General features: G+C 44.8%; 1 protein-coding gene across 10 annotated transcripts in view; it reads right to left on the reverse strand.

Annotated features, from left to right (window-relative positions):
- CARMIL1 (capping protein regulator and myosin 1 linker 1) overlaps window positions 1–14208 on the reverse strand; it is a 318638-nt gene extending 304430 nt beyond the window's left edge. For 5 of the 10 annotated variants that reach the window (XM_049715467.1, XM_049715466.1, XM_049715472.1 and 2 more), the window contains exons 1-2: window positions 13514–14206; window positions 9362–9459 (exon numbers count right to left, since the gene is read on the reverse strand). In XM_049715467.1, the coding sequence (XP_049571424.1) occupies window positions 9362–9459; window positions 13514–13553 (138 nt within the window). In that variant the 5' untranslated portion in view covers window positions 13554–14206. Of the gene's footprint in view, window positions 1–9361; window positions 9460–13513 lie in introns of all 10 variants that reach the window. The other 5 variants (XM_049715468.1, XM_033434743.2, XM_049715469.1 and 2 more) reach the window with 5 other exon arrangements.
- Window positions 14209–14623: the final 415 nt, after the last annotated feature.

Below are 14623 nucleotides of genomic sequence, written 5' to 3' on the forward strand. Positions count from 1 at the left end.
GAAGAGAAGCAAGAACTACTCTGCAGGTGTAGGTGGGGTGGGGAAGGACCATGCCACTTAAGAGATGGATGTTAGCTACACAGGTGAAGTCAATTGCCTTCAGAACTGCCTGAGAGAAAAAGCAATGTCTCCTTTCCTTATGATACTAAAATATCTTCTGAGACACCAGACGAGCTGTACATGCACACTGGCTTAGGGTTCTTCTTAGCTACACTTCATCCAATGAAAGCACCATGGGCTTTATCAGTTGCACATCTGCTCAACTACCATTCATCAGAGCCTCAAGGACCCAAGGTAAGAAAGTCTTGAGACCAGAGCAAAGACCAAAGATCTAAATTGTATAATGCAGTCTCACATCGAGCTGGGGTGCAGCCACGAAAAAGCTGTGGCTGATTCAGCAGGAGCCAGGGCCGAGCAAGACCTGGGACTCCAGAACCCACCGGCAAACACCAGAGCCACAGGACTCCTCGCCTGCAAATATACTCCAGTAGAAGACAATGTCACATCCACCCAGGCAGACTTAAAAGGGCCCTAAACTGCAAGGACAAAGTTTGCCTTGGGAGCTAGGGTCCAAGGAGTCCTTGCCTAAGAAACGTAAGGACCTGAAAAAAGAGAACCAGCCATTCTGCTAAGCAGACCTTTCTAAAGACAATAAAATTAATGAGGTGGGGGAATTATTCTCTATTGAGACTTCCTGAATAACAATCAGGTGAAAAATACATCCTTTAAAAAGTCTGTCAGGCAGCAACTCCACTGCCAGGAATTTATCCAAGAAAAATAAAAGTGAGGATGTGTCACTTATAAGGCAAAATACTGGAAGGAACCTAACTATCGCATTATAAGTGTTAGATAAATTATGGTATACTTCTCAAGTGGGCTAATAGAGTGCCAGGCAGAAATTCAAAACATTATATATATTATATATATATATATAATATATATGTATTATATATTATATGTATTTTATATAATATATATAATTGTCATGGAAAGCTTTGACCTCAAAAAGTAAAATTTAAAAGTAGGTTACAAGATAGGCTTCAGGATTCCATTTTAAAAACAGATCATATAGTTTATGTATGTTAGCATAGAAAAATTTTTTCCAATGATTACATCCAAATTGATAGGACTAGATGATGCTTCAGTTTTACTATCTTATATTTTATAACTTTTTAGTAATGCAAATAGCATAGATACTTGCAAAATTTTAAAAACAAGAAGAAAACTTTTACTTGGCCAGAGCAACGTGCAGCTGGTACTCTTCACTTGGCCGACTGCACCCACACCCATGTTTCCTACAGAGTCTGGAGAACAGATTCTGTGATGCCACACACTGCATTCCCCCCTTCAAGTGGCACAATTCACAAAAGCCCATTAAAGACTCTGAGAAAGTCTGTTTAATTCCGGTTTTAACAGTGTTTGCCAAACATTTGTAATCCCCAAACACCTACAGCTTAAAAGGCTCACTGGTAAAGTAGGATGGGTCCAAGGCAAGGCGATCAGAACAGTGAAAAGTCTGAAAGCAATGTCCTCCAAGGATTAAGATTTGTAGGAAGTGAGCATATTTCGCCTGAGGACTAAAAGACCAAGGAAAAACATAACTGTCCTCAAATACCTGACCCGCACTCATGTAGGAGGGAGCAAAATTGTCCTATGATGTTCCAGTAGCCTACATTACAGTGAATTCAGAGAAGTTACTGAGAAGCAGGTTCCAGCCTGAACTAAGAAAGGGCTTTCTGGGATTCTTGCTTTTCCCATCACCAGAAACACTGAAGCAGAAAGTGGATACTCAGCTATCAGGGATGCTACAGAAGCAACTTCTCATAGGCTAGAGTGCATGGTTAGATGGCTCCCAAGAGTCCTCCAGCCTCAAGATCTTCTGGGCAGCAATCAAGAGGGGCCAGGGCTGAAGAAACTTCCCCAGAGTCAGCTTAAGCCAATCTGTCCACACCAGATCCTGTCTGGAGGACACGCCTACTCATCCCAGTCGATGCCCGTAAATGTCTCCTGAGACCCCAGAGCCCAGGGATCAGCAGGAATGGACACACCTGCCTCCTCAGTGGGAACTCAGCACATTCATCCCAAACCCTTGCCACAGGCTGGAGGTGCTCTAAGCACAGTTCAGGGCATTTGTACAGCCCTGCTTCCACTTCTAAGAGGACTTGCTGTGCACCCAGTGTGTCTAAAGAGACAAAGATACCTGCTGGCAAAGGTTCATCGGGAGATGATGTTTCCAAAAAAGAAAAATTCTCTCCCAAACAACCAAGATGAAGGAAAGGACCCAATGGGTGAAAGTGAACAGACTTTTATGTAAACACACACACACCCACCCCACCCCAAGCATCCTTCTTTCCTCCCTTTATTGTACCCCTCTTTTCTCAAAGAGTTGGGGAAAGTGATAGAGAGAGAGAGAGAGAGACAGAGAGAGAGAGAGAGAGAGAGAGAAATAGGGCACAGGAAGATTTAGACAACAATAGGCCCCATATATACCAATCCAAATCCTTGTATTCTGTTCAAAGACAACAAGCTTTTTAGAAAGGGGGAGAGTTCTATCCTTCATCAGATTTTAGTTGCATTTTCAATCTACTTTAACAAAAGATATTAACAGCATTTCTAATGAAATGAAGCATAAAGGTGTTACAGTAACCTTTCACCAAAGCCTTTCTGTTTTGTTTTCTCTGTACCTATTTTACGACTATGAAAAATGAGTTCTTCCAATTCATGGCATATTCTAGTTAGATTTCCCGGGTCCTCCTTGTCCAAAATGCCCCCTTCCCAGGGTGCCTAAATCCCAGAGGCTGGAAAGGACTATCTTTTTAAGAACAATGAAAAGTTACACCAAGGCTGGTATATGTTCAATAGCTTCTTGCCCAAGGTCATTTGACTCACCTAACCCAACTACAGAAGAAACTGGGGCAGATGAGAAAGTAGAATGTAAATGCAGCTCAGGTAACAAGTTCAAGTTGGCCAGAACTGTCTCCTGGAAACATGTGCCCAGAGCCATAGCCTGCCTCCAACCCCTACCCAGAGGTCAGCGGGAGCTGACTCCAGTTCTGAGTTGGGGAGAATTCTGAAGTACTCAAATACGGATTATTTTATTTTGAGTTTCCCAGAACTTTTGCCAGGACCCTTGGCAACAATGTGTGCTCTCTGATACCTACTCCTGAAGATTGTTTCAATGTTGTTGCTGTTTTCTAAAGCTCAATTTTCTCGTCATGTAACTTCACCCAGGTGCTTTGAAAATTACCTATGCACTGAATTGTAAGTGATCCTTAAAAGTTGAGGCTCCTACAGTTCCACAAAGAGAACTGTTCAAATTACCCAACAACTGGTACAAGCCTCCTGCAGAGGGAAGTAAACCCGGAGGCCTAGAGCAACGATTTTCCAATAGCATTCTTCAGAAGCCACTGCAATCTACAAACATCTGATGTGGATTTCATTCTTACTTCTATTTTAACTGCTGGGACAAAACACAAACACATGATTTGATGTTACACCAAATTTAACTTACTGGAGATAACAATGAGGTAAGCTTTGCTGTCAGGATACCCCACTTTTGTGCAGAACTCAGGATAAAGTGTCTCCTGACATCTCTATTTCCTTGGAAAGCATCTGGAGGTTGCAAAAGTAGCTATTTTAAAAACTGTGACATTTGTACTACTTAAAGGGTAAATAGGGAGTCTCTCTATACTAAGGAGCCAAAACCAAATCCAATCTCCCCTCTATTTCTAAGTTATGTTCATCAAAACAGCCTCACACAAATCACTGATTGGGTTTATACTCATATTTTGGATTTTAACTATAAATTTGCAAAACACACTTACACTCCTAAAATAGCACTATTTTATTGGTCCCATGGAAAATTATGTGTTTTAAAAGGGTACAACTGATTTAAAAAAAAAAAAAAGTCCAGAAACCATCGGCTAAGGTTGATGTCACCTGAAAGTAGCTGCAAAATGTAATTTCCAGAGTGAATATTTGTCTGAGAAGTGACTGTGCCGTGGGTCGTGCTGCTGAATAAAGTTAGGTATTAGAGACAGGGGAATTAGGAAAATATTAAACAGACTAGCCACAAAAAACGAGCATGGCGTCGTGTAAAAGAAAAACGCTTTCCGTATCAGACTGAGGTTTAAACTGATTCCTGATTATGTGGGCCAGATGCTTACAAAACTTTTAGGTGAGAGATATTCCCTTTTTAATGCATTTTTTAAAAATAAACAGGTAGGAGTAGAGTTTATATTTTAATGAAAGACAGCACTGCCACCAAAATATTTTAAGGATACATGTTACCCCAAATAACGTTCTTTTACTTTTCCTCGTCTTAAAGTTAACTTAGTTATTCCAATCAAGCTGAATCCAGGTGCTCAAAAGTTATAAATAAATAGCCAAACAAGAGGAAAATACATTAAAGAGATTCAGGTTAACTTTTCAAAAGAAAATAAATGAAGGATGGATCAAGTGTTTTCAAGGGAACCGGTGAACAAACTGACATGGTTACATTTACATGCCATTCCTCGACATGCTCAGTCTAATAAGAGAGTCCTGCTTCTGCCCCCTTTTAAGAGGGATGTGGAAGAACAAAGGGTTGGCAAAGATGATTGAACCCAAATTCCAAAGTGAAACAGGAAAAACAAAGCTGAGACCAGGAACAGATCTACACAATTCAGAGGCACTGTTCTGGAGAGAGAGACACATTCCTCTCCCGCAGACAAGCAACAGCAGAAGCGTGGGTGGAGGACCTTGCTTTCCCCTGACAACATTTTTCTTTCAACCATTAGTCCTCAAAAAAAAAAAAAAAAGGCCAGGCAATACCAAATTGCCTGGATCACACATGCATTGCTGGTAGGACTACACAATGATTCAGCCATTCTGGAAAATGGAAAAATGACGGCTTCTAAAAAAAAAGGCAATTCCTATACAAACCCACAATTATACTCTTTGGCATTTCAAAGGGAGAAATGGAGATTTATTTTCACACCAAAATCTATAAACGGGCTTCCCTGGTGGCACAGTGGTTTAGAGTCTGCCTGCCGATGCAGGGGACACAGGTTCGTGCCCCGGTCCAGGAAGATCTCACATGCCGCGGAGCGGCTGGGTTCGTGAGCCATGGCCGCTGAGCCTGCGCGTCCGGAGCCTGTGCTCCGCAACGGGAGAGGCCACAACAGTGAGAGGCCAGCGTACCGCAAAAAAAGAAAAAAAAGAAAAAAAAAGTCCAGGTACTACAAAACTTGGGTGGAGATTCAAGTAGCAAATGGGAGGAAGGACTGAGAGTCTAGGGAACCAGAATCTCTTCCTGATGACATCCCCTAAAGACAACAGAGAAAGGCCGTACAGCAAAGGATGACATGGTGCCAGTGTGTGGCTTGCGGCAGACCTGCCCACAACTTAGATAAAAGGTACAGGCCGGGGACTTCCCTGGTGGTCCGGTAGTTAAGACTCCGTGCTCCCACTGCAGGGGGCACGGGTTCGATCCGTGGCTGGGGAACTAAGATCCCACATGCCGAGCAGCACGGCCAAAAAAAAAAAGTCCCCAAAACGTACAGGCCAAAGAACTGTCCGCCAGGAGGACATTCCAATGACAGAGAGCCTGTTCTAGTCTGTTCCATGTTCCCTTTAACTGTTCCCAAAGGCACCAGCTTGGACCTGTTCCATCCCAGTTTCCCAAACTGTGGTCAGTAGGGTCTCTGGCCATATAAGTTTGAGAAAGACAGTATACTTCCGCTCATTCTGAGAAATCTACTACGCACAAAGGTGTACTAAAGGCTCTGAATCAAAGCCATGCAGTGAAGACGCTGGTTTATCTTTGTTTACCACTTGACTGTCAAACTTGGTTTTCCCCCCGAACATCGATTTCTGATTTCACTAGACCAGCACATACCTTAGGAATTTGGGATCTCATCAGTTGCACTCCATCCAGCTTAAAAGGTACCATAAACTATAAGTAATTATTGGCCTTAGAGTGAACTAAGCTCAATCCCTCAATAAAGGCAGTGAATACCTGGGCATGGAAAGAACAGGCATTTTCTGTGCCACGGAAAAAACAGAACGCACAACCCTTTGGTTCCTTCTGCTTTATCATCTGTTGGGAGTTCATCATGTACTAGGCACTGTGCTAAGCAGTGTTAAGATACATCCCAGTTAATCTACAAAGAAACCATGTACAAATAGAAGGTCTGTTTCATTAGAGAAAGGAATTGAGGCTGAACAACGTTATAAAGTGGCTAGGCTGCAGTGTGAACTGGGCATGACTCAAGGTCCAAGGCCTTAACCGCTGAGTCCTACTGCCTCCCTAAAAGAGGGGAGGATAAAGTTCATGTGATGGTCATTAGAAACAGGTGGTGGGAAGAGACCTGTTTAACCCGTCCCAACTTTCACCTGATCCCAATTGCAAGAAAAAGAATCAGCTTTAAGCCCAGCCATTCTCCACCCGTACCCCTTGCTCCAGCTGTACTTAGTATTTGCCTTTAATGTGCTAAGCTCTCTCTGGCTTCCAGGCATATTCTGTTTCCTTTGTCCATAACATGTCTCTGCTCTCTTCCCTTAGTAACTCTTATTCATCCATTGGGTGTCAGTTTACCTTTGCCTTCTTTCTGGAAGTCTTCCCTGACCCTCAGGCCTGAGTCAGGGGTTCCTCCCATGTGCCCCCAATCATCTTGCTCACAGCACACCTCAAAGCTCTGCCTCTAGAGATGTTTACCTCCCAACTCGACTCTGAGCTCTGAATCCCATGAAGTCAGAATCTATGTCCATCTTGTACATCTGGCACATGGAGAGTCTCAACAAGGGTAGAACCAAGCAATGTACAATGTTATCCATCAATCAGTCAAATCCACACAAGGGAGCACTAATCCTTCTAAAGTCCAAATCTTCCTGAAAGTTTGCAACCACTGAACAAGCCAAAGGATATTTTCTTTCTATTTTGAGCATAATGGGGAAGTGGACAGGCTCTGAGTGAGACAGATCTGGGTTCATTCAACTCCCGGCTCTGTCATTCATTAGTTGGATGACCTGAAACAAGTTCCTTTAGCCTCTCCAAATCTCAGTTCCCCCAAATACAGATGTAAATAGTGCCTACCTCAGAGGGCTGCTGCTGGAGCGAATACGGCAATGCATAATCAAGTGTCCAACAGAGCCTGCTGAATGAACATCAGCTCTTAGGACCATGAGAAGGAAGATGAAGATAAACCCTCTACAAAAGATAAGCTAGAAATAGCATAAAGTCTCAAAGTGTGAAAAGAAGGAACCAAGTCCTATACAACACACTCCCAGCTTTATAAGGAAGGATACTAAGAGCACGCGGGGCAGGGGGGGTGGGGGGGGTCACTTGGGGAAAAGGAACAAGAAATAAAAATCAGAACAGAAATACTGATTTAAGCCAATTCAGGTATACCCTATTTTACTGAACTGACAGCCAAAAGAAAGTCAGAAATGCAAATTATAAGGAAATTCCCAATGTTTTAATTTAAGTAAATGAATTTCTCTGAATTCAGAAACTCGAAAATCAAAGACTTAAAAAGGTTAATTCATAGACCATCCTGCTCAAACCTGAAGCTTGTCAAACCTTGAATATTTCTATTAACGATTCCTGCCCCTGCAAGTAAGGAACAGGCAAGACAAGTTTACCCCAAGCCACTAGAAACTGCTCAGATTCCAGATTTGGGGAGATAAATGCTTAAATTCAAATACATTTGTAATTTGGTTACAACCTTAATCAACTCCAGCTGACGTTAAGAGCCCCACCCCCCCACCCCCGACAACATCTTAACAGTAAGTACCAATCATAACTACTCTTTAATGGTGCCAACTTTATTACAATGGACATGTAAATTTGTCTTTGCAGTTTTAACTTTGCCAATTTTACTCATGGCATGGGTTTATGAATACTACTTTGATGAATAGTGTCCATACCAAATAACACCACATACCATGTTAGACTGTTGCAGGAAACCTACTTGATATTTAAATTGTATAAAGGTGAATCCATCTTGTGAAGATTTACTGTAAACGTATAAAACAACAAATGGCAGAAACAAAATTTCTTCTCTGCACTACCACTGCCAAAACATACCTCTATCCTGTGGCTGAACAACAATAAGTAAAACATACTTTAAGGAAATTTACTCTTTATTAAAACTAAATAAAGCAGAATGATGACACCCATCATTTCTGCTATTGGTAACCTTAATGCTTCAGTCTGTGTGAACACATTTCATTGCAGGGCAAAAGTCACTCAATCAAGTTTTTCCACTTCAATTTCTCTGCCATCCTGATTTGTACAGAGAGATAGAAGTCATCCATCAATAGCACAATCTTCCATCCACAGGGGAAGGCAGTCAGATATTTTAAAAGATTCTCAAGACAGATGGTATGAGAAAGATACTTCAAACTCTGTGGCAACTTCAACTGAAGAAACAGAATATTAAAAATATTCTCTTTTAATGACATATGCTTGGGATTTATTTTAAAATACTCCAGAAGTGTGAGGCGGGGAAAACGGTGATGAGATAAAACAATATTGTCAAAATGCTGAAAACTGTTGAAGCTGGATGAAAGGTACACAAAGTTCAATATACTGTTCTCTACTTTTGCATATGTTTAAAATTTTCTAATGGTAAAAAGATGAAACCGAATATTTTCTCCAACAAAAACACAAACAAGGTATATTCACCTAAGCTTAAATTAAGGCTTGCCACAGTTTCAACACAGAAACCACTAAAACACCACAAAAGGCTTTTCACCTCTCTAAAGGTACAACTCAGGCACTGACAACTCCCTAGCAATCCTGTGCTCCACAAGGGCCAGTCCCTCAGCCCCCCAGCAACTCTTCTCACAAGCTAGAGGGAGGAGCCGGCATTTCCCTCCCAAACACCAAAACCAATTTAAAAAGACAAATGTTTTCTTCGCCTTCTCAGACCATCACCCAGAGATGGCTGCCGATATAACATTTGAGAAAATTTAATAATTATACTGACATAGGAGGAGTTTAAAAATTTCATCTCAAGTCCTCACAAATAACATCAGATAATCAGACACAACAAAGATAATAAGCAAGCCCCCTTTAACATCCAACTTTGAATAACTTGAAAACGGTCTCTAGGAGATGACCTAGATGTGGGTGACTTTTTACAACATTAAGACAGACAATTTTTAAAAACTTCAGTCTCTAAAATTTAAATTAACCCTACTTTTAACTTTCAGTGGACAAATATTCCAACTAACCTAGGACAAAATGGGCATCAGAACTTTCGAACAAGATATAAAACAGAACCAGTGCTGCATGAAAACTAGGCAATCAAAACAATAGAGGGGAAAAACATTTTTACTTCCCAACTTTTTTTTTAAGAAAAACGTTAATACTTACCAGCACTTTGTTTTCAACTTTGTCTCCCTTCACTTCCAACTTTACTTTCTTCTTCAGTGCAATCTTTATCTTTCTGCCAATAACATCCTTTATGCTTTCTGAAAGAAAGGAATAATTTTGTTATATTCTTTTATTAATAAGAGAAAAGCATTGGGGAGGACAGCATTTGAAGGAGCATTTTTGGTTGTTTTTATTTTTTATTGCCTTTTTTTTTCTTTTTAGTTTTCTTTTTTGTTTGTTTGTTGTTGTTGCTTGTTTTAACAAGCCTGATAGTTACTGGTCACCAAGTATTTGATGAACGCCTACTTTGTGCCTTGGACTGTGTGCTCAGATGCTGAGGCAAATATAAAAGCATATGATATAATACCAGTCCATGCAAGGCATGATATAATCTTGCTGGGCAAAGAGGATAAGCACACACAAAGAAAAAAAAAAGCAGCAAGATCAGGCAGTAGCACAGAGCACTATATTGCAGGCACTATATTGCAGGCAGGCAGACCATAAGCACAACAGGAATTTATAAAACCCCTTGGCTGGTTACCTCTGGCCCCCAGCAGACTCTGTGTTCATGACAGTGCCATATACGTATTATCATTTTCCAGGAGTGCCTTGACATGAAGGTTGGGAAATATGGCAAAGAACCAGAACCGGCCCAAACAATTCAGTCAGGGTGCTCCTGGCCATCTGTCCTTTCAAAATCTTCATACCACCGCATCCCTGAAGAGTGGTCAAAGGCAGAATTGAGAGAGAAGGGGAGAGTTGAAAAGTTGGATGGTAGCGGGAAGGCCCTTCTGGGACTCCCGTGAGGACCCCAAACTGAACAGGTCCCAAATCAAAGTCACTATTTTCCCTGCTCCTCCTCTGGCCCTTAATGAAGCTAGAAATCTTGTTTATCTCCAGCTCCATTCTCTCAGGGAGCCAGTCACCTCCTCTCCTAGGACCACCTCCTAACAGCTCCTGACCCGTGGACTTGATCCTGCATTCAGGGCCTCAGAATCTCTCAACCGAGACTAAGCCTACCACCTCCAACCTATCAGCCCCTGTACCACACCTCCCCCAGAACTAAAGCGACCCTTCCAAAGCCACAGATCTGATCGTGTCCCTCTTGCTCTATGAGGGACATAGATTGGATGAACCCAAACCTTGCAGCAGGCCACTCAAGGCCTTCACACTTTTCCAGCTTAACTTCTCAGCACACACCCACTTATCTCTATCCTCTCCATCCTTTACATCCCTAGGATCCTGTATATTATTCTCTTTCCTGGGCTGCACTTTCCTTATTCTCCTGCTGGTTAGATTCTACCTTCCTTCAAAACACAGCAAACTCCTTTATACCCCCACCACTCTGAATTGTGTATTATAATCATTTGGGTTTATTCATATATTCAACAAATATACCTAGTGTGCCAACTACTCTACTAGATGCCGGGCTAGAGATGACCCCTGCCTTCCACAAGTGCTTACCATCTAGTGGATGATTGTAAGCCACTAGAGGGATTGACGTCACTCGATGAATCTGCACTCACTACCATGAGATCATGGACAAGAAGATACATGAAGGTTTCAGGGAGGAGGGGACCCTTGAGCTGAAGCTTGAAGGAGGAGGAAATAGACCACTGGTTTCCAAAGCACAGTGCACAATACAATCCATTGGGGTGCAGGAAGAAAACAGAATTTCTATTTGCAATGTGTTTCAGTTTATGTTTTCGATTACACACACTAAATGAAGTATGCATGCAGCTTAATATATATATGCTTATTAAGGGGTGATCAAAATATTCTTATTGGAAACCCACCACAAAGAGTTTAGAGCCACTCAGATAAGAAGAGTGAAGGAGGGGAGGATAGGGCAGTTCCAGCAAAGAGAAGGGCATGGGAACAAGGAAAAGTACAGTTTGTCCAGGGAACGGCAATGAGGTGGAATGTTGGCCGGGGTGTGGGGGATAGGTCGGGGAGCTCATTACACAGGGAGTTCTCTAAGCAGCTCCTATCTTATCAGAACTCAAAACGGGTACAGGCTGCTCGTCCCTCCCCTAAAAAGAACTGTGGGAAATGAGCATCTGAAAGTGATTTAAGAATACACACACAAAGAAAAAGATGGGAAAGTTATATACCCATAGGTCAAAAGTAGCTATCTTGGAGTGGTAACATGGGTGGCATATATTCTCATTCTTCTCTGCATTTAAATTTTTTAAGTAAAAAGCCTGTATTACTTTAATAATCAGAAAGATACACATTTTTTAAATGCCTTGGGGGATTAGCTTCAGGGACTATATTGAAGTTTTCACATGGTTGCCATTTTGAACTGATGAGAGCAGAACTCCTGCAAGCACTTGAAATTAGAGACTAAAGCAGAGGCAGGAATTTCCCCTAGCCCAGGCCAATTAGACCATTTAAAGGCCCAGAAAAATCATATTGGGCCTATCACAAAAACATTTGTCCTTTGTTTGAAAGATATGTGAGATGGGCAGGACTCGATAAACACAAAAATTCCATTTCTAGATAAGGGTTAAATTCAACTTTTAAAATATACCAAAGGATTTATTTTGAGGACCATCAATATAAACCAGGTACCTTATTTCCATCCTATCCTTCATCGCCCTTTTTCCTGGGTAATTACCTAAACTTTTCACCACCAGGCTCAAGGACAACTAATTAAAAACTCTGCCACCTTCTTTAGTTATCCTTATCTCCTGGCCAGTGAGGCAAACCCGCCCCTAAATTCTCTTTCTCAGGACCTCTGGAGGCATCTTCAGAGGTTGTGGGTGTTTGTTTCCTTCCTGGAAGGGTGTTGGAAAGATCTCAGCCTCCCAGAACTGGATGGACCACTCACTCCCAGTGGACTCTACAGGGTTGGGGAGAGAAGAGGCATGATTAGGGGGGAAGGGGGGGTAGACTTAATACCCTAAATTTGGTAGTTAGGTTTATTTTAATTCAACAAAAGCAGAAGCTTCTATCTTCCATACAAGCCTAGCAACAGCTTCTTTACATCTAGTTTCACCTGCTGAGCTAACAGTCACTAATGCAAGAGCACACACAAACTCCTCCAAAGTATTACTGCTAGAAGGTGAAACAGAGGGGCAAATTCCTCAGATGCAGATGAATGGGCGGTTAAAACTCTTGTCAGCATCGATTAAACGTCTTTCTGAGCTGTAGGCTGTGTAGTGTGCCAAGGATGGGACAGTAAGGAATACAGGTCACTGGGGCTCAAAACACACACGCACACAGAAACACATACCTTGTTACAATACAACATGCTACACACACACGCGCGCTTAAACGCTTGGTTTTCCGAACACTCTTCCCCCCAAACCTCATTTGAGCTCTGCCATTTTAACCATCCACTTAATTAAGTTAAACCCCAAGACAAAATATTCACCACTCCCACAAAAAGAACCCTCAAGGGACTCAAACAATGGGTCACCTTGCATAAGGGTACCACACACAGGTTCCCTAAGAGATCCGGGATGGGGAGAATCGGTAGGTTAATCATTACTGAAATAAGGTTTTTATCATTAACCCTCAATTTCCTGGCCCGAGTTTGCGTCAGTCCTGTAACCCTTTCGCTCCCAGTTCGCTAGGCGAAGCCACGCCTTGCTAGGCTCAGTCATTATACCGGACTAGCGCCCCCCTCCCCCAAGTCTGTACGTCACAGGGGCACCTCCCGCCGGTTATTTCCTGGGGTCAGGGTGGTCCTGGCACGTGCCGGAGGCGACCCACTGTGCGCTCGCCAGCCGTCCCAGTGCTGGGCTTTCCCGGACTTCCCGAGTTGAGGACACTGGGCTGGGCGCTGTAAAGGATTCTCCTCGCTTCCAGAACTCCCCAGACCCTCGCAGACCGCCCCTTTCCTCCGCCAACCTGGACCCCCGGTCGCGGCGGAAGGAGGCGCCTGGGGGGTGTCCCAGCGGCGCAGCACAGTGCGCTCCCGGGTCTCCCGATTCCTCCCCGCGCCGGCCCTCTCGGGACTCGGCTTTGCAAGCGGTCAGATGGGAACAAACTTCCCGGCGCCCCCCAGCGACCCTGCCCGACACCACTCCGACCCCAGGGGCGCCGGGACTTCGCGGGACGCACGGGAGGGCAGAGGTGGGAAGGGCGGGGGAGGTGAGGGGGACGCAGAGGCAGAAGGAAAATCAACCACCGCGCGACTCTTACCTATCAATTCCCTGGGCACCTCAGAGCTCTCCTCGGTCATGGTGGCCTTCTAGGTGCGGGGGTGCTGCAGGTCCAACTCTGATTTACAGCTCCCCACCCTACCCTGAACCCCTCAATTTCTTAGAGGCAGATGCAGCTTGCAAATGGGAATAGGCAAGAAAGCGGGGGCGGTGATAGAATTTTGCCGCGCCCCCCGCCCCACCAAAAAAAAAAAAAAAAAAGAGTTGCAAATCCGAGGTGGGTTTGCGGCTGCTGCTACATGACGCCTCCTTGCAGTTCCTGGCGGCGGAACGGAGACCCGGCAAGATTGGGAGAGGGCGCGGGGCGGCTGCGGCTCGCGGCTCCCGGCGGCGCTGCTCCGGCTGCTGGCAGCTCCCGCCCGGTTCCGGCGTCGCACCTACGGCCCTAGGTGAAGGCGGAAGGCGTGGGGAGAGGCGGGGAGAGCGGCGCGGGGCGGGGGACTAGGGTTTCCTCGCGCTCCTGCCGGGCTTCATCGGGGCGGGGGCAGCTTCGGCGCTCCTCCTCCTGCTTTTCCTCCTCCTCCTCCTCCTGCTCTCCTCCTCCAGCGTTTCCTCCTCACCTCGCGAGACCCGGCCTCCCGCGCCCAGGCTCACGTTCCCCGGCGTGGGGCGCCCAGCCCGGAGGCACGCGGCGCGGGGCGGCGGCGGGCACGGTGCCCCTCCTGGCAGCCTCCCTCCCGAACCGCCGAAGCCCTGTGTCTGGAGAGGGGGCGAGAGAGCCCGGGAGCCATCTGCTGGCTGCTGGGGAGGACAGCCGGGTGGGCCTCGGCTGCCCGATTCCCCGTCCCCACCTCCCGGCGGGCCGAGGGCGCCAGGGGATGGGAGGCTGCAGGCTCGCGCAGATTCCGCAGACCAGTCTGCACGGAAACCGGGTCTTTCTGGGAGACCCTCTGCGCTCTTTCCTTTTTCATCCCTCCCTGTGACTGCTGACGTTTCCTCAACGTTATTAATTTTCCATTTCTGGGGAGCAGGAGCTAGACGAAACCTGTAAACACTAACCATATGGTAAAAAAACACTCTTTTGTATGCTCAGCGGGCGCGCCGCCGCCGCCGCCGCCGTTTCCCGTCTCAGACACTCGAAGTGGGAGAG

Source organism: Orcinus orca, chromosome 10, assembly GCF_937001465.1.
Source record: "Orcinus orca chromosome 10, mOrcOrc1.1, whole genome shotgun sequence".
Taxonomy (NCBI): Eukaryota; Metazoa; Chordata; class Mammalia; order Artiodactyla; family Delphinidae; genus Orcinus; species Orcinus orca.